At 54.7% G+C, this 26,509-nt stretch overlaps 2 protein-coding genes across 12 annotated transcripts in view; both read right to left on the reverse strand.

Moving 5' to 3' along the window:
• Positions 1-9,753, reverse strand: part of IPO9 (importin 9) — a 37,041-nt gene extending 27,288 nt beyond the window's left edge. For 3 of the 5 annotated variants that reach the window (XM_074351504.1, XM_074351503.1, XM_074351502.1), the window contains exon 1: positions 9,547-9,751. In XM_074351504.1, coding sequence (XP_074207605.1) covers positions 9,547-9,709 — 163 coding nt within the window. In that variant the 5' untranslated portion in view covers positions 9,710-9,751. Of the gene's footprint in view, positions 1-5,855; positions 5,935-9,546 lie in introns of those variants that run through there. The other 2 variants (XM_074351506.1, XM_074351505.1) reach the window with 2 other exon arrangements.
• Positions 9,754-14,243: 4,490 nt separating this feature from the next.
• The window catches only part of NAV1 (neuron navigator 1), a 203,260-nt gene continuing 190,994 nt past the window's right edge, over positions 14,244-26,509 (reverse strand). For all 7 annotated transcript variants that reach the window (XM_074351515.1, XM_074351514.1, XM_074351513.1 and 4 more), the window contains 13 exons: positions 24,252-24,448; positions 23,950-24,142; positions 23,649-23,817; positions 23,272-23,369; positions 23,030-23,125; positions 22,661-22,820; positions 22,100-22,335; positions 21,246-21,400; positions 21,041-21,112; positions 20,502-20,698; positions 20,038-20,156; positions 18,776-18,973; positions 14,244-17,498 (listed from right to left, as the gene is read on the reverse strand). In XM_074351515.1, coding sequence (XP_074207616.1) covers positions 17,403-17,498; positions 18,776-18,973; positions 20,038-20,156; positions 20,502-20,698; positions 21,041-21,112; positions 21,246-21,400; positions 22,100-22,335; positions 22,661-22,820; positions 23,030-23,125; positions 23,272-23,369; positions 23,649-23,817; positions 23,950-24,142; positions 24,252-24,448 — 1,986 coding nt within the window. In that variant the 3' untranslated portion in view covers positions 14,244-17,402. The remainder of the gene's footprint in view (positions 17,499-18,775; positions 18,974-20,037; positions 20,157-20,501; positions 20,699-21,040; positions 21,113-21,245; positions 21,401-22,099; positions 22,336-22,660; positions 22,821-23,029; positions 23,126-23,271; positions 23,370-23,648; positions 23,818-23,949; positions 24,143-24,251; positions 24,449-26,509) is intronic.

Below are 26,509 nucleotides of genomic sequence, written 5' to 3' on the forward strand. Positions count from 1 at the left end.
CCATCAACCAAATAGAAAGGCACCCTACTGAACAGGAGAACACACCTGCAAATCATATACCTGCTAAGGGCCTAACGTACAAAATATATAAAGAATTCACAAAATTCAATAACAAACAATGTGATTTTAAAATGGGCTGAGGACTGGAATAGATACTTTTCTAAAGAAGACATAGAGATGGCCAACAAGTGCACGAAGAGGTGCTCAACAGTACTAACCATCAGGGAAATGAAATCAAAACCACAGTAAGATACCACCTTACACCTTTCACAATGGCTATTATCAAAGAGATAAGCAGTAACAAGTGTGATAAGGCTTCGGAGGAAGGGGCACCTCTGTGCACTGCTGGTGGGAACGTAAAACGGTGCAGCCACCGTGGCAAACAGCATGGAAGTTTTTGAAAAAATCAAAAATGTAACTATCATATGATCCAGCAAGTCTACTTCTGGGTATTCATCCAAAGAAAATGAAAACATTAACTCAAAAAGATGTATGTACCTCAATGTTCACTGAAACATTATTTACAACAGCCAAGATATAGAAACAACCCAACTGTCCATCAGTGGATGAATGGATAAAGAATATGTATACGTATGTATGTATAGATACACACACATAATAGAATATTATTCAGCCATAAAAAGGAATGAGGTCTTGCCATTTACCACACCACGGACAGACCTTGAGGGCATTATGCTAAGTGAAGTAAGTCAGACAAATACCGTATGGTCTCACTTATGTGTGGAATTTAAAACAAACAAAACGAGATAACCCCCCCAAAACCAAGCTCACAGATGCAGAGAACAGACTGGTGGCTGCCAGAAGAGGCAGATGGCGGGGGTGGGCAAAACGGGTGAGGGGAGTCAAGAGGTATAAACTTCCAGTTGTAAGACAGATAAGCCCTAGGGAAGTGACGCACAGCAGGTCAACTCCTGTTAACAACACTGTGCTGCGTACTTGAAAGTTGCTGAGGGTATAAATCTTAAAAGTTCTCACCACAAGAAAACCGAAAATTCCGTAACTAAAAATATATATATATATGTCAGTTACTGTGCAATTATTTTTATCGTCTATCATGAGAACACTGTTTGGCATTCCTATCTATGTAACTACAGTTACTTTCCATGACAAGTTCTAACCACCATGACGGGACTCCACTGCAATGGCCATCCGACACGTACTTACGCAACAGAAAAGCTGAACACCGGGAAAAAGTTGTTCCACGCAATGTTGCATGTTCAAGGCTTATCCAAGAAAACTGGTTAAAAACGAAAATGATCTATGTCTATTTTTTTAAATGTTTTATTTTGCAATAATTTTTAGACTTAAAAGCAGTTCCCTCCAATGCATGACAATCCTTCACTCTTTCCTTGTCTTTTGTGACCAGGTCAGGTTTGATAAGTAATGATCGGTTATTTTGTAGAACATGTCTCAACGTGCATATGACTGACGTTTCCTCATGATTAGACAGAAGTTATCTGTTTTTAGCAAGAATATCAGAGAAGTGAGGATGTGTCCCTGGTAAATCGTGTCAGAGAGCACATAATGTTGATACATTTTATTACTGGTAATGCTAACCACCATCACCTGGTACTGTGGGATCTCCTGGGCGTTTCCACTGTAAAGATATTGTTTCACCCTTTATAGATGATAAAAATCTTGGAAGAGATACTTTGAGATTATGCTAATATCCTGTTTCTCTTCAAACTTTCACTCACTGATTTTAGCATCCATCTGTGGGTCCTCAACAATTATTACTGGGTTGTTTGTCTAATGGTGCTTTTGTATTTCTTTCATTATGTTCACACTTAATTCCTTGCAATTCTTCTGTGAGGAGGAACTGCCCCCCTCCTTTCTTTCTTTAGACCAGCGTGGACCCGTGTTGATTGCCGTTACGCTATGGGTTTTAACCCAGTCCTAACATCCTTTATCCCACTGCTCAGATGTCCCCTCTGGCCATCAGCACACCTTCTCGTGAGCTCTGTACACTACTACGTGCCCCAACCCTTTCCCAAGCACTTCTTTTCTGTTATCACAAGATACTCTATGCTCCTCTTGCATTTTCTCTGCTTAAGCCCTGGAATCAACTTTTCCTCCAAGGAGTCCTGGTGTTTTTAGCGGAGAATGCTACTTAGAGGTCAAGATCTGGGCGCCAGGTGTGCTCACTGCTACTGGGGTGTCACTGTTCCTAGCCCCCCGCAAGAACAGCAGTAGGAAATACATGTACGCACACTAACCTATGCCTACACATACATCTGTCCGTCCGTTTGCCTGCCCAGCCATCCGTCCATCTACTGATAACTCAAATCCAATCCAGGATCTCAAGGTTCATTCCACTTTTCCTCCTTTCCTTATTAGCAATTCTTTCTCTGACAGCGATAAACCTGGCTCTCATTATCTACAATAAATTTACTTATTTGTTCAATCTTAGCATACAAATAAACTAATTACAGAACTATTAACTCACACTCTTGTGACAAACAGATATATTAACTGGAGCACAATTTTAGTGTACAGTTCCTTTTGACTTGGGTCTTACAATATGGAGTCAAAATACTGTTCTCCAAAATTAGGTTAGTTCTCCCCCTCCAACACCTAACAGTTACATTATTCATCTGCAGTACAGTTAGGACCATTTGTTACTAATTATATCCCATCTGGGGCCCCCTGCATTGTTTGATTTTACTTACCTGGGGGTATGTAGAACTTAACTATGATTCTCAGAGTTAAAGGAAGGTATACAAAAGGCGTACTCCAAGAAGCACTGCTCCCTCCTCATCCCTATTAACTTCCTTCCGCCCCTTCCCCCCACTCCACGTGGGCAACCAGTTTCTGGGTTATCTTTCCTGGATCTTTTGTGTGAATGAATGGACACACGGGCATTTTCTTACATCCTCTTGCTTACATGAAAAGTAGTGTATTATATTCTTTCGCAATTTGTTTTTTATCAGTTAACGTGATATCCTGGAAGTCATTTCAAATCAGTTCCTCTGGATTCCTCATTCTGTTTTCACAGCTGCACAGTATACCACTGTATGAACATACATCCTTTCTTCAACCATTTTCCTATGTATGGCAATTAGATTGCTTCCAACAATTTCGCTTTCAGAAACAATACTGCAGTAAACAGTACTTTCACACTGTTGAATGCATGTCTTCAGGGTGGGACTCCTAGCAGTGGGGCTGCTGGACGGAAAGCACGTGTGCAGAGGGTCCGGTGTGGCCACCTCTCCCTCCAGCGGGACCGTCCCGCTGCACACCCATGGGCGCCGTTGACAGTGTTCCCCCGCTGCCTCACCAGCGGGATGTGCTATCATACTGAACACTTTTCCAGTCTGACAGAAGAGAAATGATATCTCAGTGCTGGTTAATTTGTATTTGACTAACCATGAGTGACTTTTTTTGTGTGTGTTTGAGTGCTGTTTTAATGTCTTTTTCTGGTAGGAGGGGTAAACTGCCCATGTCTCACCCCCATTTTTCGATTGGGGTTTTGGTCCTTTGTTTCTTAATTTTCAAGAGCTCTTTATATATTAAGGATATTATCTTTCTGTCTGTGGTATATGCTATGAAAAATTTCTCCCTCTTTGTCAGCTATCTCCTGACTTTTTATGTGGTATTTTTGTCATGCAAATTAAAAATTTTAATGCAGTCAAATTTATCAATCTTCTTTTGTTGCCTCTAGATTTTGAGTCATAGAGTCTTTTCTTATGCCAAGGATAAAGAAAAATTCACCAATACTTTCTTCTAAAACTTACAGAGTTTCATTTTTTTAATATTTAGACTCCTAATCCACCTGGAGTTTCTTTGTTTGTATGATGTGAGACACTGATCTGATTCCACCTAACCCATTTACAATAAAAAAAACCTAACAAATCGCGAGTCACTGTGGCACGAAGGCCAGGCGCACTCTGCACGTGGGTCCTTGCTCACCAGACGCAGAACCTCAGGTCTACTCTTTTTCAAGAAAAGCTGAGCGCAAATACATTTTTTCCAGATGAGTGCCGGGGTGGGGCAGGACTGTGAGGGTCACAACAGCTGGGAGGCTCTTTGCTCTAACACAACCTTTCAGTTCATCCCGTCCAGCACCCTATCAAAGATCACACCCCAGTTTCCCCCAATCACTTCGCTGCACACATCCCCGAGACTGCCAAGGAAGGGGAGAGCAAGAGACCATCAGGAGATTCAGATCTACGTGGGGCTCAGGAACCTAAGTTAACCCAGGATTTGTGCCTACGACAAGCATTACAGAATGGATTTTCTCTGCAAGTTTATTTCTTCCAAGTAGGAAAGAAGGTTCCAATAATATGACTCTGCTCAAAAGCTTTAATGCGAAAGAACATCTTCAAAGAATATCATCATTGCTAACTGAAGACAAATTAAAAAAAAAAATTCGGGGGGTGGGAATTAGGTTTACTTATTTATTTTTAGAGGAGGTACTGAGGATTGAACCCAGGACCCTGTGTATGCTAAGCATGCACTCTACCACTTGAGCTACACCCTCCAACATAAAGACAGATTTTTAAAACAGAATGGATAAACAGATTTCCTTTTCTATAGGCTCCCAGAGTTTCGAAAACAGTGACATGATCAACTCTGGTTTGGAAACCCAGAAAATCCAAAGAAGAAGAACTCATCTGCACTAGGTTATAGGGGGTATAAGAGGGAAAATGCCAACTACAACTCTATTTAACCTGTTTATTCTGTCCAGACTACACACCCACTAGAAATATAGGCATATCAGTCACCACAGAAGAGTTTCAAACTATAGAATTTAGTTTTATTTTTAATTTTAATTTACTTCCAAGCTACATGAAGAATCATTTACAAGGAGTGACAGAGGTGCTGCGGTGTTGATGGTGAATTCTGTGCTAACACACAGACTGAAAAGCCAGAAAAAGCCTTCAAGTGTCTGACTTATGTTAAATCTGATCAACACAGCTGCTCTCATCCACCGATGACCTCTGTGAAGTAGTAAAAAGCCCATTTACAGATATGCACTTAACAAAGATCATACAATATGTTTAAAAGAAATATACCTAAGTATATTTGTAAAGAAAAATGTACTTTTCTTTTTGTGTGTGTTGGGGGATTTCCAGTTTTGCTGAAAAATGAACATGATTTCTTTAGAAAGCATTACCAGAACAGGTGAGTAACTTACTCTGGGACAGTTAAGGCAGGGAGACTACAAGAGACACAGACGTACACGGTTGTCTCATTTTATCTCGCTAGAAAAGGACTAAACTAATATTCAATCTACAAAGTTAAGCTGAAGGGGAGAGTCCCAAGCGTGTTAAATGAAGTTAGCTTTCTAAAGCCATTTTTGTTGGGAAGTTTAATTTTTCCAGTTCCTTTTCCCAAGGTGAATGAGGACAGACCTAGTCTGTTAATCTGGGTTTTCACCCTGACCCTAGGTTCTTCATTACACCTTTAATCCAATCCCAATAGGTACCCCCGACCTCCTTTCTAAGACATCTTTTGCCCTCTCTCCTTAACTCACTCTCTGGCCTTAGTCCCTGCTCTCCTCTCCTGTTTTCCTCGCTCCCCTCCCTCTCCTTTCACCCCACTAGGCAAAAACATTATCCTTCCAAAACGTGGCTTAGAAGGGAAGATCCGAAGGAGAGCATGGAGGGTAAAGGATACGGTCAGAAACACAAGCTACTGGTCTGAAGGGTCTGCCAGGGACATGAGACTTGGCAGCGCTGACAGTTAGGGAAGCTACCAGAGGAAGAACGTGAGTGGACTGTTCTGGGAGGAGGGGGTTCTGAGCAGCGCTCTGGAGAAGCCCCCTTTCTCCTGGGGGCTGGTAAGCACCACAAAACCACGGCTGAAAGGAAAAAGAAAACTCCAACACTGGCCTTTTTCCGAGCGTGGCCGCCTTCCGCTCGGCTCAGTGCCCGCCACATGCCCAGGAGTGCGTCTGGATCCTTGAGGGGCTCCCTTCGCAGGTGACAGTGCTTACGCTACACTGTAAGAGAGCCAGAAAAGTGCCCATGAGAACCAGAAAGCAGACTTTCAGCCAGCAGGATCACCTCTCTAGGCCCCTAAGACGGGGAACCAATACAGTTGTGTGGGTGGCATCGGACGCCAGGAGAAGTGGGGGAGAGACGACTCCCCCTCCCCAGCTCAATGTAGCGGTGGTGGGAGGAAAGAGAAAATGCATTTTCTGTGACGTATCTGCAGGAGCAAGACAGATAAGGCTAAGTAAAGGCCAAATGATGGAAGAAAGTATCTTCATTTCTAAGAGACAAAAAGAAATAACAAAGAAGACAATCACTTAGGGTCTATATCTGCTATATAAGAAGTCTGCGCTGCGCCGCCTGCCACCTGGGCGCGAGGACGACTCAGAGAGAGAAAAGGTAGGGATAACTTCATTCTAAGGTATAAGAAGAGCCGAGCCTAAACACACCAAAAATGAACAGCTGACATCCTCAAAAGTCACGATCTTCTCACAAGCCAGGCAAACAAGAGCTGATGCAGCTGGTAGAGAACACTAGGCTTTAATGTAAGAGATCCTGGCAGTTCACACACTTTTCTGTCTTTTTAAATATTGTAAGATGCTTGATATGACACCTAGTACATAAAATGCAGTAAGAATGCCCCAATAAATCAGAAGGACTAATTTTCACTTTACTGAGCTAGGGCTAAATTCCTACAAACCTGCTGATAAAACTCAAAATCTCAACGTTCTAAGAAAAACCGAAGGGCACCAAATCATCTGCTGGAATATTGTACAGCATAGATGCTTCCACACTTTCAAGTAGCACGTTTCTCAGCTCAAGATGGGGCGTCGTCTGAAGAAGGTGGCTGGTTACTGGCACCATCTCCTCTGCTCATTAGCCCTGTAACACAGGCTCTCTCTACCCCTCAGAGCCCCGGTGACCAGGGAAAGCAGCAAGCACAGGGACGTGAGCCGCTCATCCCAGGACACCAGGAGGACGGAGACAGCCTGTCCTGACTCTTCAGAGCCGACCCACCAGCAGTCAGGGGGCTCTCTCGAATACACACTTCCTTGGCTTAAGGAAACAGGCTTACCTTCTGGAAAACATGGTAACTGATCACAGGCAACTTATTTCCTGGAAAATCGCAGCTGGCAGAGTGAATGACTAGGCTGTCCTTCGGGCTCCAGCACCTCAAATTTCCAAGATAACTGCTTCTTAAAAATCTCCTCCACCCCACAATCTGGTCAGAGTGTGTCATCCTCTCTTGTCTGTCCACTTAACAGGGAGTTATAACTGACCTGTGTCCTTCCCCCCTAAAATTAAATTAGAGAGTGTTCCACTTAATCTCCAAGACTAGGGATCATCACCTGGCAGCCAAGGAAGGGAGCACGCCTGCTTGTCAAAGGGAACAGTCTGGTTAACGTTAAGGATCAGCTGGGACCAGTTTCCCACGTGAGGCAATAAATGGTTCATGAGACAGCATGGTTATTTGAGGGAACAGAGGGACTAGAAACAACCAGATTTGGCTGTCACTCAACCTTGGGCCTCCTGGAACCAAAAAAGGATCAAAAGAACACAAATAACAGACACCAACTCCCAGATTCCTCATCAACTCCAAGGCTTAAGGAAGTGTGTATCCTAGGGCCAGAAAGCGAGGTTTCTTCTACTAGGATAAAACTAAAATGTGAAGCAACTTCAAAGGAGTGGAAAATGTTCATTCATCGCAAGAATGGCTCCCTACCTCAGCCTGCAGGGTTAGCGGTGGGAGCAGGGCCCTTCCAGTTTCATCAGGCCGGGTGGGTGGGTAAACCCTGGCTGGGAAGCCAGGTACTCTATTCTCGTTCAAGGAGGAAAATGGCTTGTGCAGAAGAAACGACTGACCCCGCTAAGGAAACGTGAGACTCAGGCAGTGTACAGGACAGGAGATACTCTGGACACAGTGGTAAAAAAATAACCAGCTAAAGGCCCCACGAAGAGGACAGGAGAGAAGGGACCACATCCGAGGAATCAATCACCGTCTTCCTTCTCCAAAACAGGTTAGTGAAATGGGTGAATCTCTATAGTTTTTAAATAAACAAAAGGAATTGAATTAGACTATTTAAAACACAAACAACCTCCAAAGGGTCCAAAGCGCCACACTCAGCCCCAGAGCCTTGACTCAGCCGTCACACCTAACCCGTGGGCAGCGGGCCTCCTGCGAGACCACACCGTAAGGCTGTGGCACCAGAGCCCCTCCACACCCGGTACGTGCCACAGCACAGGCAGTAAGTTCCAGGTGTGTGTGTCAATCTGCTCCCACCAGGGGCCTAGATCAAATGCAAAATTCCACACTTCTGTGTAATGTTTCATTTCAAGACCCAAAAAAGAAGACGGAAGTCTTCAAAAAGATCTCAGAAAGACTCTCATCGGCTTTGCCTGGATGAGACCATGTGCTGACCAGAGTCGAAGGGGTCTGGGCCCGTGGGGGACTGCTACTGGACGGACAGGAGAGGAGGCACATCTTTCGCAGGATGAGCCAGACGTGCATTTGGGGCCCCAGGAGCACTGGGTATCACTCAGGGAAGGCGTGACCCTCAACTTTATTACAGTCGTAGCTGGACTGTGATGAGGTGCCTTTGTCACTCTTTCTCCTTCATACCCAAGGGAGTTGGACATGTTAGTGTGAAAAAAGGAGTTTTACCTGGAAGCCATAATAACTCCTGCAGATCTATGCATGACCCTCAAAGAGCTTCCTCAAATCCAGTAGCTGCTCCTCTTGTATGATCTGACATTTTATTAAACAATGACAGTTACAACTAAGCCTTCAAAATGGTCCTTAACCCGTTAAGTCCCAAATCTCAACATGTTTCCAACACAGGTAATTCAGTTGTCAACAGCTCTCCCAAATGCTGGGAGAACATAAAATTAAATTTAAGGCAGATCTGTCTTAACCCTAAGTCGGGCAGGAGAGCCAGCTCAAGGCTCTGAGTGTGCCCGCTCAGACCAGGGACAGTTTGAGACGTGGTGGTACCGTCCTGCCGAGCTGGGGGCGTCTGAAAACCTGGGGTTCCTCCAGCGGAGCCCCGACACGCCAGACACACTGGTGACAAAAAGCCCGAGAGGCTCTTCCCCCTCCCGTTTCAGGCTCAGACTGTCCTCTGTGGCGCGGCCACCCTCGGCCTGGAGAAAGGCCCCCAGCAGGAAACTGACAGATTCTTCCTCCATCACTTCAACGCTTGTGATAGGAGGATGGGGACAAAGACGCAAAGACAAAGGAGGATGGGCTCCTCCGAACAGAAGTGCGCACGCAGATCTTCAGTGGGCGCCAGCCACCCCGAAAACCCAGGGGCGCGCGGCGGGGAGGGGGCGGCCGCGCAGGCACCTGCCTTCACCCTCGGGAAGCGCGACGGCGCGGCCGCGGGCCAGGACCCCACGTCCGACAGACTCCGCGGCTTCGGGCCCCGCCGCTCCGCCGCCCGCGCCCGGCCCCGCCCGCCCGGGGCCCCGGCCCCTGAGCTCCGCCGCCGCGTCCCCGGCCCTGCCTCCCCGGCCCGGTGTCCGGCCGGAGCGCGCCCAGAGGTCCGCGCGGCCCAGGTCCGCCGCCCTCGCGGCGGCCCGCCTCACTCACCCTCCGTCACCTCCAGCACCTTAATCTGCTCCTCGGCGGCCGCCCGCACCTCCTGCACCGGAGACAGGATCCCGGTGAGCGTATCCACCAGCGCCTCCTTCAGCCCCTGGGCCACCGGACCCGGCAGCCCCGAGGACGCGCCAGCCGCCGCCGCCGCCGCCATCTTCCTCCCCGCCGCGCGCCAGCCCCGCGCCCGGCCCGCCGACGGACGGCTCCCGCGCGCGGCCAATCCGCGAAGCCGCGCCTGCGCACAGGCCGGGCGGCGGCGGGAGGGGCGGGGCGGAGGCCGAGCCTCCGCAGACAGCGCCCCCTGCCGCGGGGGCGAGAACCGCGCCGGCCTCCGCGGGAGCCCATCCGGGGGACCGGGCCGCTGAGCCCCGGCAGGGTGGGCGCGGGCGCGACGCGTGACTCCACGTGCACGCATCCTTTGGGCGTAAGATACTGCTTTAGGAGAGGGTGGGGTGGGAGTGGATGGAGAGGGTCATACGGTCAGAGTCAGGTCCTATGTTAAACCAACCTCTTTTCCCCTAACACAGAAGAACCGTTGGCCCAAGTGAGTCTTCATCTCCCAGCCTCGGGAATCCAAAGGGAGGGGGGAAGAATCTGAAGTGGACTGGGCAGTGAGTTGGGCAGCGGCTGGCCAGGAGAGAGACTGCATGGGAAAGGGATTCCCCTCAAGGTACTCATATGACTATTCGAGAGTAAGTCCTGTCAGATGAGAAAGTCATAAAATTTTTTGCAGAGAAATTATGGCTGGACATTTAAGGGGTGGAGGAATGAGTAGTTAATATGGTGTCCAGGGCTGGTCGTGGAAATGGCTCAAGGTGCAGACACTCCTAAGTACTGGAGCAAGTGCAGGATCACTGAGTGGGGTTAAGGGGCAAGGCAGGGTGGCCAGCACGTGGTGGCGGAGGGATGGAACTGCAGGTTGTTGCAATGGGAGGTTCAGAGCAAGTAGCAACAGGCGATTCTTAGTAAGCTGTTCAGGTCCAAGGCCTTAAAATGGTTTCCAGGAACTGTGACTCACTCCCAAGTGGCAAAGACCAGTTAGCAATTCCCAGCCCAGTTCGGAGACTGGGGATGCTAGGCTGCTGACGACCAGGGATGAAGTCACCTCATCTGAGTACTCTTCCAAAAGAATGACTCCTTGTTTATTTTGAGGTGCGCTCTCAGCACATTTGCCACCTCCCTGTTACAGGGCAACTTCATGCGGGAGAAGACTGCCTCTCGGACCCTGCAAATCCACAGCAGGGAATAGTCGGACGTCTTCTCCTTCTTTCCGTGCCCAGGAGAGGCAGAACTCCATTAGAACCTATTCTTTTCCCAGGGGTTAATTCAGTTTTACCCCTGGAAGAAAATTCGGCAAGTCCAGAGGGGGTATGTTTGCAAACATCGTGATGGTGGATGGAGGACTCAGGAGCACTGACCTCTGGCAAAGGATGCTGTGTCCACATGCAGGCAGGACCCCCCACCCCCCATCCCCAGAGGCGTTGAGACTCTTGCTTAGGGTTTGAGGGTCAGGTATCTCCAGGGAGGTGGGTCTTACCTCTGGGTTTGGCACATAACCTTCTAGATGGAGGAATGGAGACAGAAACCAGACAGAGGGAGCTAGAGAGAGCAGCGGACAACACAGGAAAAACTTTATTGAAATATAATAGCATCGAACAGGTTAATCTCGCTGGAAGGAGACATGCCTGACGGACAGAAGGTCCAGAGGAGGGGCCCTGGGTGGTGGAGGGAGGCCTCTTCCGCTGGCCCTCGCCTGGATTTCACTTTCAACCAGTTTGTTAGATCAGACGAACCAGTGAGGGACGCCCAGCTCTCCACTTGATTGTTACCGCAACTATGTACAATGGCCGAGTCTCTCCGTGAAATGATGTAAACGGGGGTAGATTGGAAGAGGGGAGGCCAAATGATAAAACACAGACACACAGACACACATACATCCTGGCTTGGGGGTCTGTGCCCAGTGAATGCAAGAAAAAGTGTTGCAAAGACGCCTGCCCACCCACCACCTGAGAACCGCCATGCATCTGAGATATAAGGACTCCATCCACGAATAGCGCTGCCTGAACTGGGATGGGCAGGAGGGAAAAGGAAAGGAGTCCAGTGGGGTTGGAATTCATTTAAGAAAAAAACTGTTCCGTTAAAAACAAAAACAAAAACACGTGAGAAAGTGGGAGGCTCCTGTGCAGCGGTGGCCCAGAGACCGGCTGGGGTCTGGGAGCTCTGGTCTTCCCAGCTGCATCTTCAGCCTTGGAGAAACGGCAGGGAGGCAGGGAGATCCCACAGGAGGGGAATGGAGGGGACCGGGGAGGGGCGGTTTTAGTGCCACTGTCTCACCCTCACCTTCCTCGGGCCTTAATCCGTCCTCCAAGTGCTTGGTTCCAGAGCTCAGGGCCCGAGTGCTAGCACGTTGCTTTGTCCTCCACCCACAGGCTCTCTCACGGGGAAAACAGACACACTTGACACAAAACCAGTTGTAAACGCCTCGTCTCCCCCATGGCTCCACCCGCTGGGGTCTGTGAGTTCAGGATATTGAAGCTCCTTTCAGATTTTTCGAATACAGATTGGATTCTGTCGCCGTGAGTAGCTGTGTCCAAGTCCTAAGTCCTGGTGCAGGGAAAGGAGAGGAGGCCGAGGACTTGCTGCCCAAGCGCCCTGACCTCCCTCCTGCCACTGCCACGGAGCAGGGCCTGGGGGCCTGCCTTGGGGCAGGAGGTTCTGACAGGGTCTCAGATCTGGCAGTGCCCTTTAGAACTCAAATAGGGGCGAGGGATGCGGCTCAGAGGACGAGCTGTCGTGGAAACACGAATTCAATTTGTAGGCTTTCCTCATCCTGTTACCTAACCGGGAAGAGGCTCAGAGTAGACACAAGTCCTCCGGCAGAAGAGCTGCCTGGAAAAGACCCTGACCGCTTTCTCCTGTTAAGCCCTAGTCTGCTTGGTAGAAATTTCACAGCCGTGACATTTTTCTCCAGACTGTATTCAACTAGGAGACGTGGACATTCCCCTACCTTCTGCCCAAAGGCACACATACCTTTTCTTTCTGTGTGAAATAAAAGGAGAAGCAGAATCCTAAGGAAGCAGGAGAAAGCTGACTTTGAAGATAAGGGTAAAGTCTGAAATATAACCTAGGACCTTATTTTTTGGTCCTAAAGCCCCAGGGGGGAGACTCCGATACCTGGCCTTCCCTAACACAGTGAATTTCAAACTGTGGGGTGCCTCGGAGTTACCAAGAGGGTTCGTCAGAACAAGAATCACCCGGCTCTCTCCCCAGTTTCTGATTCTGTAGGTCTGGGATGGGGTCAGAGAATCTCATTTTTAACCAGTTCCCAGATGCCAACACTGCTGGTCTGGAAACATCACTGCTTTAAGAACAGAGAGTTGAGTCAAGGGACCAAGTGTTCACTTACTTCCGTGACCACTCCTGTCACAGAAAACTCTCTAAGGTGTACCTAAGGAAAAGAGCTGGCACCTCGAACTGCGAGGACCCGGGACACACAGGTTTACTTTTCAACTGTACTGGTACTTCTGCAGCTTCTGGACTTCGGACTCTCCCATCTTCCCCGGGGTCTGTGGCTGGAGGGCTTGCTCCCAGGCCACGCTGAGCCGGCATGCACACGTGGGCCTTGGCAGTGGGAGAGCCCAGCTGGTGGCCCCGGTACCCCTGACCGGGTGGATTGGACTCGAGAATAAATAAAGCTGCTTGGATTACAAAGGCCACTATCTTCAGGCTTGGCCTTCTGGGAACACCGTGTCCCTAACACCATTTTCTGACTTATGGGGCTGCGGGCCATAACTCACCAGTTGTTATCGGTCATCGTAAGAGTGTACTTACTGTCATTCTACTGGTAAACCCTCTGGAACAGCACATTTCATCCTAGGGGAGCCGGAGGGCTGGGGGGATTCTGGAGTTTACTTACTGGCTTCAGCTTAGCTAAGGCCCGAGTACGGAAAGGAAGAAAGTGTGATGAGAAGTTAAGTTTGGTGATCCAGATTATTCCAGCACTCGAACCCTGTGTTAAACGTGTGGTCAGGACAAGAACGGCTTCCTCTCCCAAACACCTTGCAGGGAATAGTCCTCAGGCCTGACTCGGGTCCCTCTGCGATCCTGGTTTGCAGGACCAGGTCGGGGCTTCCGTGTGTGGGCACCACCCCGGCAACGATGCGCGGTGCTGCTGAGCAAGTCGCCGCTGCCCGCCCTTCCTGAACACGACAGGAGATGGTCAGTGTTCTTGCTAGTCCTGAGACTGAGCAGGTATCTGTCTGGACTGTGTGACCTGGTCTCAGGGAGACAGAAGTGAAGCGATGGTAACACTAGGCCCGTTTGGAGTCTTGCCAACCAGGAAAACCAGAAGGCAAGAAATAAAAACTAAAAATCACCGTTATGTCTTAAGTCCTTAAGGAGCACGGGTAGACTAGTCATAAGGCTGGTAATTCAAAACAAAACTTAGCATGCCAACCGAGGAGGACTTCCTGCTAGGATCTTTCCACGGACCTTGAGCAAATCCTTCCCTGCCAGCCTCTGGCTTCCCCGAGCTTAGACCACGTGAGAAAGACGTTGGTGGGAGAATTGCACACAGAGATAAGCACCGCAGAGCTGCCACGGAGCAGAGATTTTTAAAATCTGAAGCTCAGAAGATAGGAAACAGCGACAAGAAACTGCTCTCATGAGAGACACACACAGACATCAGGTCCTCTCTGAGCCGCCAACGACCTACTGCTTTATTTTTTGTGCTCAGGCAGGGGCTGAGAACACACACACTGGACAAAACACGCTGGTCTCCTGTGTCCAGAGACGAGGGGTGGCACCGGGCGCCCTCCTGGAGTCGCGGCCGTCCCAGGGAGCAGGTGGGGGGGGAGAAGCGGGTCATCTGCTAGCCAGCTTCAGTGAGGGGTGGAGCTGAGGGCTGAGAGGAAGGGGGCACACGCCCCGTCCTAAGAGAGGCCGGACTCTTCTGAAGGTGCCTGGGGTTGAGAGTTCAACCCTGGGACCCGGTTTTCCTTTACTGAGAGATCCCAGTGGTCTTGCCCAAAAAGCAGGTGTGCAGGGGGAGCGAACGCCGCAGATCCGCTCCTGCCGGTGCTTCTGGGGCAGCGAGGGAGCTCACACCTCAGCCTCAGAGAAGCCTGAGCGAGCGTCCCGAGGGGTCATAGCACCAAGAGGGGGCCCGACCTTCTGCAGTTGCCATGCAGCCACGATTCCTCAGGAGACGACTGATGCCCACAGCCAGGAGCCAGGGCACAGCTTCAGCTGTAAACAGGCTCCCAAGCCCCCAGGGGAAAGCTGGGGCTGCAGTGCCACCTCCCTGGAGGGGGACACACCCCGGGGAGGGAAGCAATGGGAGCCCCGGGCTAAACGCAGTGGTCCACTGACAGCAGAGCGGTTGGGCCCAGGAATTGAGATGACCTTCGGAACCAACCTGCAGAGGACCCAGGTGAAACCCACGGTGGTCGCCATGGTTACCAGGGAGGCAGGAATCGCTCTGGGGGAGTGTGAGGCAGTTGGAGTGGAGGAAGGGGTTTACAACCCTTTCCTTTTTCTCAAGTAGCCGCGACCGAAGGCACTGGCTGGGCAGCACCGGAGAGCAGAATTAAGGGCTGGACCACCGGACGAAGATGGCTGTAGAAGCTGGAGCCGTGCTGCGTGGCTGGAGCTGAGGGCGGGGCAGGGAAGAGGCCTGCCCACCTCCCTTCCTTCCAGATGGGAGCCTCCTCGTTCTGCACAGCAGAGGCCTTAAGGCAGTGATTTCAGCACCATCCTTGGACAAACGGCCTCTTCCCCGCAGAGCTGCACAGTGACAGCTGAGCTGGGCCCCTCACAGATCGCGGGCCGAGCCGCAGCAGCAGTCGTGATCTCTGGCCCAGTCCTCCCTGGGAGCTCCCAGGTGAATGCAGAAGCTTCTGGGGAAGCAATCTGGACCACCTTTGGGACCTAATGAAACTGTTCTGATGTGAAGATTCAGAGGCATCTACTCCTGGGTTTGGTGGGAGAGTGGTCCCGGTTCGTATGCCCAGAGGTTCTGACAGGGTCTTGTGCCACTTGGGGATCTGAGGAGCAGCCACAGGTGCAGGCCTCACACACACCCTGGTCTGCGGAGCCCCAGGCGTCAGCCTCGCCGGAGGTGCAGCCAGGCTCTGGCCGCACGGGGACTTTCAGAAGCAGCCAGATGTAGACTTGGCCGCTGGGGACGGGAGGTTCCACGGCCCTTCAGGCGCCACCTGGACTGGTCCCAGCCTTCGCCCCAGCGCACTGGGCCTCATCACAGCCCCTGGGCTTCGGCTCATTTCTTGGATGGCCCTGAAGGTTCAGGCGCAGGGGGGCGCGTGCTTAACGGAGGGTCACGTTTCCCGCCAGACTGAGCGGAAGGGCCCAAGTCTGTCTTCTTAACGCGTGACTGGTGCGCAGCAGGGGCCCAGGAAGGGCTTGTCGAAGGAAGGAGCTAAGACTGCCAGGCCTCCAGGGCAGCTTCTGCAAGAGGCGGGCCCCTTTGGAAGGCAGGTCTTTGCCACCAAGCCAAACTCATTGTGCCTTATATTCAGATTGGGAGCATCTCACACAGACAGCCACTCACGAGCGAACATTCACTTTCCAAAACAGCAGGTCCAGCGAGGGGTGTGGATTCAGTCAGGCAGGGTGGCCGCCATCAGACAGGGCAGTGAGGGCCACACAGGCCAGAGACAGAGGGAGGCTTCTAGTTTCCAGTTCTCCTCCAGTCTCTGGTGCAGCTCGGATCCGATGGTCTAGCAAGAGGGGGTGGTACACTCTCATGCCGGAGGCTGGCCGCCGAGCTCCGAGCTGGAACACATGCGTTCTCCGAAGGGAGGTCAGGGTTCCTCTCCTCCCACTGCCGCTGAGCCAGTGCCTCACGTCCCACGAGGGCCCCCAGGATGCCAAAGATGGCAGCATGGTGGGTATCTAGCTGGTGCCAACCAGATGGCACCCGACTCTCTGAAGAACGGCTTGGAAAAGCCAAACCAGCCCCTGGAAGAGCAGGGCAAGCACCTCGTGGACGTGTGGGGCAATGGGAAAAAACAAACCCAAAAAAGGAGAAAAACAGGCAAATGGGAGGAAAAATGGAAACAAAATAAAAAACAAAAGAGCGGGGCTTACTGACGTCATGCATGTTAAGCCAGAGGGTGTGAGACAGGGCGGCAGTGCGGCTCCGAGGCTGTCACGGGACCTCCGTTGCTGGCGACTCCCCAGGCTGGCATCATCCCGGCTCTCGGCGTCCCCGTGTCCTCCAGAGGGCAGGGCGGGCAGCCCTCTCTCGACCTCGGAACCGGATTTCCTCTCCAGCTTCATCTTTTCCTCTTTCTGTTAAACCTTTATAGATTGATTTAAACTTTTTGAAACCACATGCTTCTTTTTCTGGGCTCCGGCTGGATCTCTGGGGGAAGAGCTGTTGGCAGTGGTGGCGGAGTTGGGCAGGGTCCACAAGAAATCCTGGAGCTCCTCCTCCCGTGGGCTCCCCACGCGGGCTGTGCCCTCAGCGCTTTTGTCAGAATCAGCACTGCTGCAGTTTGGTCTGAGGTCTTCTGAAACCCTCCCCAGAAAGCCCAGGAGTTTGCAATCGAGACGAGACATCAGGGAGAAAGACCCAGAATCATCTTTCCCCCCGCCGTGAGGAGGCCAGTGAACGCGCCTGGGCACACCGGTTCCCAGACTCCGCCCACCAGCCCCACCAGGAAGTCCCCGAAGGTGCAGCACCAGGAGTGCCCCTCCTGCACCCCTCCCCGTCCTGTCCTCGTGGCTGGGGAGCCAGTGCTCTGCAGTCTGGAGGAAGAGAGGGGAGAGGAGGCTGCGAGCGGCTGGTGCCACGTGCCGCTGTCCGCGTGGTGGCCGCTGGGCCCTCAGAGCGTTGCCTGGAGGTTGGGGTCCAGGATGCTTTCTCGGTCCGGAGACTCGATGTAATTGGCAGCCTCTTGAAGTTTCAGCAGCATGGCCATCTACAGAGGGGCAAAAAGACGCATGAGGGCGGGTCGGGACTTTGTGTCCTGCCTGCAGAAGGGAAACATACAAAGTCAGATCAGGGGTCTGATCCTGGTTTGAAGGTGGAGCGGGGAGCCCAGGGGGCCTGGGGTGGGTCCAGAACCGGCAGCGACGACTGCTTTGACTCTATGTGCAGCCCGCATACGGGGAACAGATGCTGGGAGCGTCCGGGCAGATGGGCCGCGCTGTGACCCCGGGGGCGGCCAAAGGGCAGGACCACCTCAGCCTTCGAGGTTACACTGCACCAATGCCAGCTGGTCCCAGGAGGAGTGCGGGAAGGGCCGAAAGAACGTCTGGCTGACCACTGCCCTGGCCGCACCCGCTGCTCCGCGGCTCAGACCCCTGCTGTGCCTTTGCCTTCTGCCTGTTTTCCTCTGAGTTCCCCTCCCTGCTGCCAGCAGGGACTCTCCCTTCTGGCCAAGAGCGCCTGGCCCTGCTGTCCACACTTCTGTCTATGTAACTGTCACAGTCTCCCAGTTTTCACACAGATGACATCTGTTTTCAATGAAGCCAAAATTTAAATAAAACGTATCATGACTAAAGTGGAAGAAATCCCTATTCAAAAGGTAAAACTGCAAGGTCGTGGGATCTGGCAGGCCAGCTTTTAACACCATTTGCCAAATCCTCCTCCAAAACGGTCCTGCTAACGAACACCCCCCCAGTGGCGGGAAAGTCCCTGCACCCACACACAGCGTGTGCCAACGTGAGATGGTCATCTCCTTGTGCTAATAGCGTTTCCTTGATCAGTAGAGAAGCAAAGGGGTTTTTGACGGTTTTCTTGGCCCTCTGCATTTCCTCTGGTCCACTGCCTGTTCATTTCCTTTGCCCGTTTTCCTGTCTGGAAGTTTGAGGGACGCGTCGTGGATATTAGGTGTTAATGCTCTTTTGGTTGCAAGCACTGGTTTGTCTCGTATCTCAGCCTGCCCCTGCCCTCTCACGGTCGCTGGATGCAGCGATCCGCAGGACGCCCCCAGACTAGAGGCGTAGGGAGGGCAGGTGCTAACATGTCCGCTGCCCGGCTGCTCTGCCCGGACCCGGTCTCCACCAGGGGACACGCGCCCTGCAGACAGCCCTAAGCTCCTGCTTAGCTGGGCCGGGATCCTCCCATGCGGTGAGAACACCGGCTGGTCACGCTGGCCTCAGGCTCATCCCGGCCTCCAGGCCCCATCGGGTGTGCCCAGCGAGTCCAGTTCTGAAATCCTCTGACTTTTATGTTAAAACAGCTTCTACTCACCAGAGGGTCTGAGTCCAGGGAACTTGGGGTGCTGTCCTTGACCGTCCTGTCCTCGGGGGGTGACGCAGTGCTGTGAGGGCCTACGGTGGGTGGGGGCAGGTGGTACAGCTTTGACTGGTCTTGCTGGGCTGATGGCCAGGGGAGCGTGTCCCGGACCCACTCCACGGGGTCCTCCCAGGCGGCTTTCTGCCCGTGAACCTGGAGAGAAGGAGAAACGTGATCAGCGGAGGAGGAAGCCTCAGGTGAGAGGCTCGTCCACGGGGTCTCGGGTGGTGAACCTCCTCAAGCGTAAAGCCTGAGGCTCAGGTCCCCACGGGGTTTTCTCTGAGTGTCCCAACAAGGGGTAAAATAAATCGGGGTGAGTCAGCAAAACCATTTAGGATGATAAACTGGAACGCTGCGTTAAACCTAACGTGTACGAATCCTGCGACCACGGAATTTTACTTTTCAGGGAAGAAATTATTCCAGTTTAGTAATAATACCTTTTAAAAGAAATTTTGGCTTTGTTGAAAACACGTTGTCGGCATAAAAATGCTTTTAAGTTGGAAAAGTATTAACGACAAGGCAAAAGTAAGTGAAACCACGAGTCCTGGTGTCAGTCTGCTAGGTAGCCTCTCCAGGAACCTCCGGTGTCTCCAGGAGGCACCTGTCACAGTGACACATGACTTCACATGCAGCACAGACCCGCGGGTGAGGTCACGGAATCTGGCTTCTGACAGCGGGGCGGACGTCAGTGTGACCATGCCTCCTTTACAGGTGAGAAGACCGAGGAGGTTTAAAAAAGTGACATCTTCCTTTTGCACAAAGTTCATATTGTCACTTTTTACAATGTTTTCACATATTTCATTTGCCTTCAAACGCCCCCAATGATTCAAGCAGGGCAGAAATTATATTACCTCCTTTTTTACATGCGAGAATATTTAAAAGGTGCGGTAACTTGGCCCAAGTAACATTTTTATTAGTAGCTGGTACTGAGCTAAGGCTATAATAGGCTTTCCTTCCTTCTCTGCTCGGTTATTTCTCCATTGGCTCTGAGCCCTCGAGAGCGGTCTGAGTTTAGGGGAGGGCCAGAGGGCCTTGGACTGGACATGTGGCCCCAGGGGCAGGGGCGTTCAGCCCTGGGTGACCGGTCTGTCCAGCGCCTGTCCCTAAGGAGGCCTCTGTGGCCTGAGCAGCCCGGGGTCCGACACTGAAGAGCTGCGTCTGCTTTGCTGGGTGGGGCGGCCTGGCCTCTGGGCAGGGGGAGTCAGGATGGGGCCCACCTTGATGCCGTCCTTGGCCCCCTCCTGTAGGTAGGGGATGATGGAGTTGTTCCACAGGTCGATGAACCAGGTGCGGAAGTCTTCGATGCCGATGGGGCAGGACAGGAAGAAGCAGGGGCCTGTGGGGGGACGGGCCGTGAAGACAGCTGACAGCCCCTCCCCAGCCATTGCCTCTCTGACTCCCAGCACCGGGCAGAGGGTCAGAGAGCCCAGGGCTGGGGGCAGCTGAGACCGCTGTGCAGACCCCGGGAGCTGCTGCCTGGCCGGCAGTCTCGGAAAGGACGCTCCCAGGGGGCGTGAGGGGAGGGGCGAGGGCGGCTTTCATCTCCCTCCGAAATGCTGTTTCCCTTCCTCCCCTTGAACTGGGGGAAGTGAGGGGGTCACCCCCCGACAGCGGCCCGTGGCGCTGGCAGCGCCGGGGAGGCGAGGGAGGAAGGAGCCACGCGCCGGGGGTGGGGGCGCACCGATGAGGAAGTCGGAGGTGCTGTGCTTCTCTAGGAAGGTGTGCAGGTGGTACCACAGCTTGGGCACCCAGTCCAGCACCCGCAGCAGCTCCTCCCTGTTGGCGTTGGCGTCGCTGTCCGACTCCAGCAGCTTCCTCCTCAGGTAGCGCACTAGGAAGCCGTTGGCGGGCTCCACGTTGTTGGAGAAGGTCAGCATCCTGCAGCAGGCGTGCGGAGTGGGTGGGGGCGCGGGCCCGGGTCTCCTCCCTCCTCCCACGGACGCCTTGTCCCCCCGGTTGTGGGGCCAGCTGAGCTCCGGCTGCAGCCCTGGGCAGGTAGCGCTGACTCTCAGATCCTGATCCTCCTCAGATAACCCTCTGACCCCCCCCCCCCCCCGAAGAGGACAAGGATGTGCGGGCAGAGGCCCTGGACCTCAGCAACCTGCTGCCCCTCCCAGCCCACAGGGCTCTGGCTACTCTCCCTCCATCTGGGTCCTGGATTGGGCTGGTTCGCAGACTTGAGGAGTGGTCAGGAGGCTCATCCAGGGTCACAGGTCTTACCTGAAGCTCAGGTGCAAGCCGTGATTGGGTGTCATTTTTACAGGCTGATTCGTGGTACCTATAATATAGGGGCTGTGGGAAGACAGAGGCTTGTCTGAGCACTGCCTTCTGCCACGTCCCCCGCCCCCAGGGGAAGCCCGCAGGTGGGGCTGGACGGGGCTCTCCTGTCCCTGCCCCAGAAGATCTGGGCCTGACGCCAGCTTACCACTTGTGATACTTGCAGGTAAGGGCCCCGTTGACTAGCTCACTGATGGAGCCCGCCTCGCTCAGGTCATCCAGGAGGATCACCAGGGGCACGTCCCCGACCCCTGTGTCCCGGTCAAGCTGGTTGGCCAGGTTGGAGAGGTACAGCTGCAGGTCCTGGAGTGAAAGGGGCGGGCTGAGGGCTCAGGAGCAGTGCACACCGGACCCGCCCTGAGAGGAAGGGCTCTGCAGAAGCCGCGCTGGCCCTGGGTCCCCTGAGGCCCGCCTGGCGCACTGGGACGCACGACTGCAGGAGCGGACCGCCTCCGCAGTGGCCTGAGGGCCCGAGGTAGCCTCCTTAAGCAGCATCCCCCAAATTCTCCAAGGGTGGGGGACACGCGCTTTTACTGAACGGATTCTCACGGTGGGTTCCATGGACCACCCTGGATGGACACGCCTCCCGGGGCGGGGGCGAGGGGGTGCGGGCCTGAAGCCACCGCACGGTGTGCGAGTGAGCTCAGGGGGACGTGGCAGTGGACAGACGGCACAAGATGGGACACTCAGTTCTCAGTGCCTCCCCCCACAAATCCCCCAAGTGGAGCGGAATCCTGGAAAGAACGGCGAGGGACGAAAAGGAAAGAGCAGGGGGCACCGACAAGGTGGGCAGGGAGTGTGCTGAGAGCGAGTGGCAGGGTCTGGGCAGCGGCCACTGCAGGGAGTGAGTGGCAGGGTCTGGGCAGCGGCCACTGCAGGGACGGGGCTGGAGGCACGGGGTGCGTGCAGAACCGAGGGAAGGCAGACGAGGCCGCGGCAGGGGGCACGGCAGGGAGGTCGCGGCAGAGGCGAGGCGAGGGGCGGCAGGAGGGGTGCGGCCACCTTGCAGGACTGCTGGTGCATGTTGAAGGTGCTGACGATGCCCTCGGTGACCTCGCGGCCTGAGCGCTCCACCAGGTACTCGGCCAAGCGGTTGGTCAGGTAGGTCTTGCCAGTCCCGCTGGGGCCGGAGAGGACGAGGCGCCGGTGCTTGAGCAGGAGGCCGATGTAGTGCTGCATCATGGGCTTGGGGATGAGCGTCTCGAACACCAGGCTGTCCACGCACTTCTCCTTCAGACCTGAGCCCCGGAGAGAGAGTGAGCCCGGGCCAGGGCCCCAGGGCCGTCCCTCTCACCCAGCGGCCCTCAGGGGTCCCCAGGCCCCGCTCTGGAAACGAGGGGAAGGCTGTGAGTGTGGGCACGGGTGGAGGGGACGCCCAGGCTGGGCAGAAACGCCCCTGTGAATAACCGTGTCCCGCAACAAGCCAGGGCTGGTCTCACTCATCGTCTGTCTCCCAGTGACCTTCACGCTGTGGCTTTGAACCTGTTCTTGGTGAATGAACGCGTGATGGACCGTCTCACTGTCCTCCCGCCCCTATCTCGGCACCCAGAGGCGAGGACTGACCTTTGAGGGAGACGGCTATGTTGTTGACCCCTCGGCGGCAGGGGGGCAGCTCCGGGGGCTCCGTGTCCAGGAGCCGCTTCACATGGCTGACACTGTAGCCGTGGATGGACTCAGTGCTCAGGCCCAGCGTGGAGGCCGGGTCCATCTTAGAGATGTAGTCCTGCCGGGGAGGGGGGAGTAGAGGGAGCCGGTGGAGACGGCCTCCGAGAGGATGCACTCACCCCTGCGGCAACCCCGAGGAGGCCGGTGCTGGAGGGAGCGGAAGCGGGTGGAGGCGGGAGGTGTGTCGCAGACTCAGTGTTCTCCAGGCTTCCCCAGAGAGCCTGGAGCCCGTGGGGGATGAGCAGCCTCTGCGAGGCGCGCCGTTACCTGGAACACCTGGAAGACAGCTTCGTCCAGCATCTTCCAGTCGACCTTCCCGCTGACCTTGCTGCATCCCAGGAAGAACTCCTGCTGCTTCAAGTCCTGTGAGGCCAAGGCAGACGCAGGTGAGCCCGGGGCAGACGCCTCCAAGGAAGGGAGAGCCGAGGGCTGGAGTGGGTTCTCCAGGGGGTCCTGGGAGCCAGACTCCTGGGTGAAGACGGCAGCATCACCGCGCCCGAGCTGCTCACCCCTTTGATGATGTGCTGGGGCGGCATCCTCACCACCACGCGCAGACTCACATCCTCCCGCGGACCACCAGTGCTGACGCCATCCATGGGTGACAGGTCTGGGGGGGACGCTGGTTTTAGGGGCGCCCACAGGCTTCCCTACATCTCCCTGCCGCTGTCCTTTCCAAACAAGTCTCATTTACCACAAAGGAGAAACAGAGCCCAAACCTGAACAGCGGTTACGGGACAAGGACCACAGCTGGTCTTGGTGTCTCAGGGCCCCGGCATCGGCCTGGGGCGACCCTGTTACCCCCCGACCCGAGGAAGATGCCCCTGAGCAGTGGGAGGCGAGCCTCTTCCCTCTCTCTCCCCGACCAGGCCCTTCTCCCAGTAGGTACCTGTGTCTGCGAGACTTGGGCCGAAGGGATGGGTGAGCGCGAGGCCCAGGGAGCGGCGAGGGGATAGCAGGACAGATGACCCCGGGACCTGCCCCGGAGTGGAGCCCGCCGGGGGACCGGGGGCGACCTTTAGCCGGTCATTCTCAGCCTTCAGCAGGTCCACCTCCAGCTGTGGCGAGAACGGCAGGGAAGTTCGGTGGGATGGAGCCGGTCTGGACCCCAGCTGCCCCGCCCGCGCCCCGCCCCGACGGCCCCGCCCGCGCCCCCACCCCCGCCCAGATGCCCTCGCCCGGACGCCCACCTGCATGTTGTGCATGGTCTCCCGCAGCTGGTCCAGCTGGTGGGCAGAGTTGAGGGCCTCCAGGCGGATGTCTGTGAGCTTCATCTCCTTCTCCCACAGCTCGGAGCGCAGCTCCGAGACCTCCTTCTTCTCTGGCTCCCCCTCCTCGCTGGTGTGGAACAGCCGGGCGTGGGGGGCCGGGTGAGCAGGGCCCCTGGAAGGAAGGGAGACTCAGGCCGGTGGTGCGGCACGTGCGGGGCGTTGGACGCCGAGGCCCGCGGGTGCGGCTGGCGGGGGGGGGGGGCAGCGGGCGGAGCACCTACTCGGGGGCCTCGGTGCCCGCGGAGGACGAGGCGGAGGACTTGATGGAGGGCGAGGCGGTCTCGGTGGACGCGTGCTGCAGTTTGGGGGATGAGGGGGCCGAGGAGTCAGGTGTGGCGATCTCCTCGATGTCCGAGTACGAGGATGCCGACTTGGGTCCCTTCTTTATGCTGAAGGCTTTGTTGAAGGAGCTTCGGAGCTGGAAGAAAGCAGATTCCGGGAAAGCCGTCAGGCTCCGCTCCGGAGACGGGAGGCAGTGGGGACTTCTGAGACAGAAGTGCAGAGCAGGTGTTTGCTCCACAACCAAGCCTCCCTCTCTAAGCTCCACCCGACACGGAACATGGACAGGGGACTCGCCTAGAAGTTCGGGCGCAGGGAGACCAGAGACCTTGGCTTGCTGCTGTCGCGCTGGGAACTCCTTGGGCGTTCCCACCCCGAGGAGAGAGGGGAGCCCCCAGGGCACGGGGCGTGCCTCCAGGCGACCGGATCCCGGCTCCTCACCAGTACCTGCCCAGTCTGGGGCCCAGCTCTCTTTGGCCTCAGGACCCTCCTCTGACCAGGGCTCAGATCAGAATGTCTCCACCCACCCCCCAGAACCGACAGTATGACCGAGGGACCCACAGAAGGGAGTGGAGTCAGGTTCCTGTTAGTGCCTCTGGTGCTCAGCACATCACAGAAGGGGGAGAACAGCCAGATTCAAGTGCTTTTGACTACACGATCGTCCCAGAGTAAGGGCCACTTCCCAGCACCTCCTCAAAGTCCGTGGGATGCTGTGATCTGACCGCCACCCGCTCACTCCTGGTGCTGACGAGCCTGGTGTTGGGGATGTGAGATGCAAGCCTGGGTTCTGCCCACTCCGGTCACGTGTGTCCACACAGCATGCACACACACAGCCCTCACTGGTCACATGCGGTCCACACAGCATGCACACACACGCAGGGACAGAGATGGAACAGCAGCCAGGGGCAGAGAGTAAAGGCGGGGTCCAAGGTGATTGGGACACAGTGAAGCAGATCTTTGAGACGCTGAAGGAGAGGCGGGAAACCTGAGGGTGCTGCTCCCCAGTGTCCCCTGGAGCACAGGGCCCCAGGGCGCAGCTGGCCTGCAGTGGGGGGTGCCGGGGCCTCTAGCAGGCAGGACACGAGGCAGGCCCACCTGGCTGCGTGGGGGACGGGAGGGAGTACGTGTGCGGGATAGGCCAGCATCGAGTGGTCGTGGCTCAGTTCTCTGCAGAGGTGAGACCTGGCACTAGAACTCAGGCTTCCTCATCTTCAGCCCGATGAAGCCTTCTCCATCCACTGCCTCTGTGTGTGTGTGTGTGTGTGTGTGTGTGTGAGTGCCCATATGCATGTGCACACGTATTTGAGTGTTTCTGTGTGAGTGCATGTGTGTCCGAGAGTGTGCACGCACATGCGCACAGGCGGGACCAGGTCCTGTGACCGCACCCTGCCTGGAGCTCCAGCCTCTAAGGTCCCCAAGGTCCCATGTGGGAACAGTGCCCTGCAGTGTGTGGTCCCATGTTCCCTGCAGCGGGCGGCTCCGACACTCCCTAGGGTGGTGTCACGTGGGGAAGGGTTCTGTGGTCAAACGAGTTCTGGAAACAATGGGTCAAGCAAATGGAAGCCAGACCCTGTCCTGAGGGACATCCCGAACTTGTGGGTGCCGTGCAGAAGGGGCAGTGCTCCTCGAATCTGGGCATGTTGGTGGGTGGTGGGGAGCTCACTCCAGGAAGTGCTGACCGGAGACTCAGGTTTAATAATGACCCTGCATCTCAGATCCTTGCTCTCCAGGCCCCTGCGGTCAGGGATCCAGCGACACTGGCCTCTCCCCGCCCTGCTGGCTGGTCTGAGCAGAGCACACCCCCACCCTCCTCTCCCACAAGCCCACCTCATTTAGCTTCCACCCCTGTGGCCCTTCCCCTGCCTTCTGGAAGGAGCCTGGCTGTAGCACCGTGCGCTCCAAATGAATTAAGCATTTCTGCACCATTGGATTGTGGCGGTTGTGGTCAGTTTTACATGAACAATCTCGTTCTTTGTCCCCGGCAACTCTGCAGGCTCCGAGGCCCCAGACTCAGTGTTTCCTGTCCTTACCACACCCACCACGATGTCATGAGAGGGTCAGCACGGACTGGGCAAGTCTGCTTGGGGCGGAAATTCTGGGTTCACTTTCTCTTAGACGTTTACACCCTAATCCCTGGATGTCTCTGGAAACCCCGTGAATGCTCAGAGGGCTTCAGGTTGTAGGGTGACTTGAGGTCACA

The sequence above is a fragment of the Camelus bactrianus genome, chromosome 23, assembly GCF_048773025.1.
Source record: "Camelus bactrianus isolate YW-2024 breed Bactrian camel chromosome 23, ASM4877302v1, whole genome shotgun sequence".
NCBI lineage: Eukaryota > Metazoa > Chordata > Mammalia > Artiodactyla > Camelidae > Camelus > Camelus bactrianus.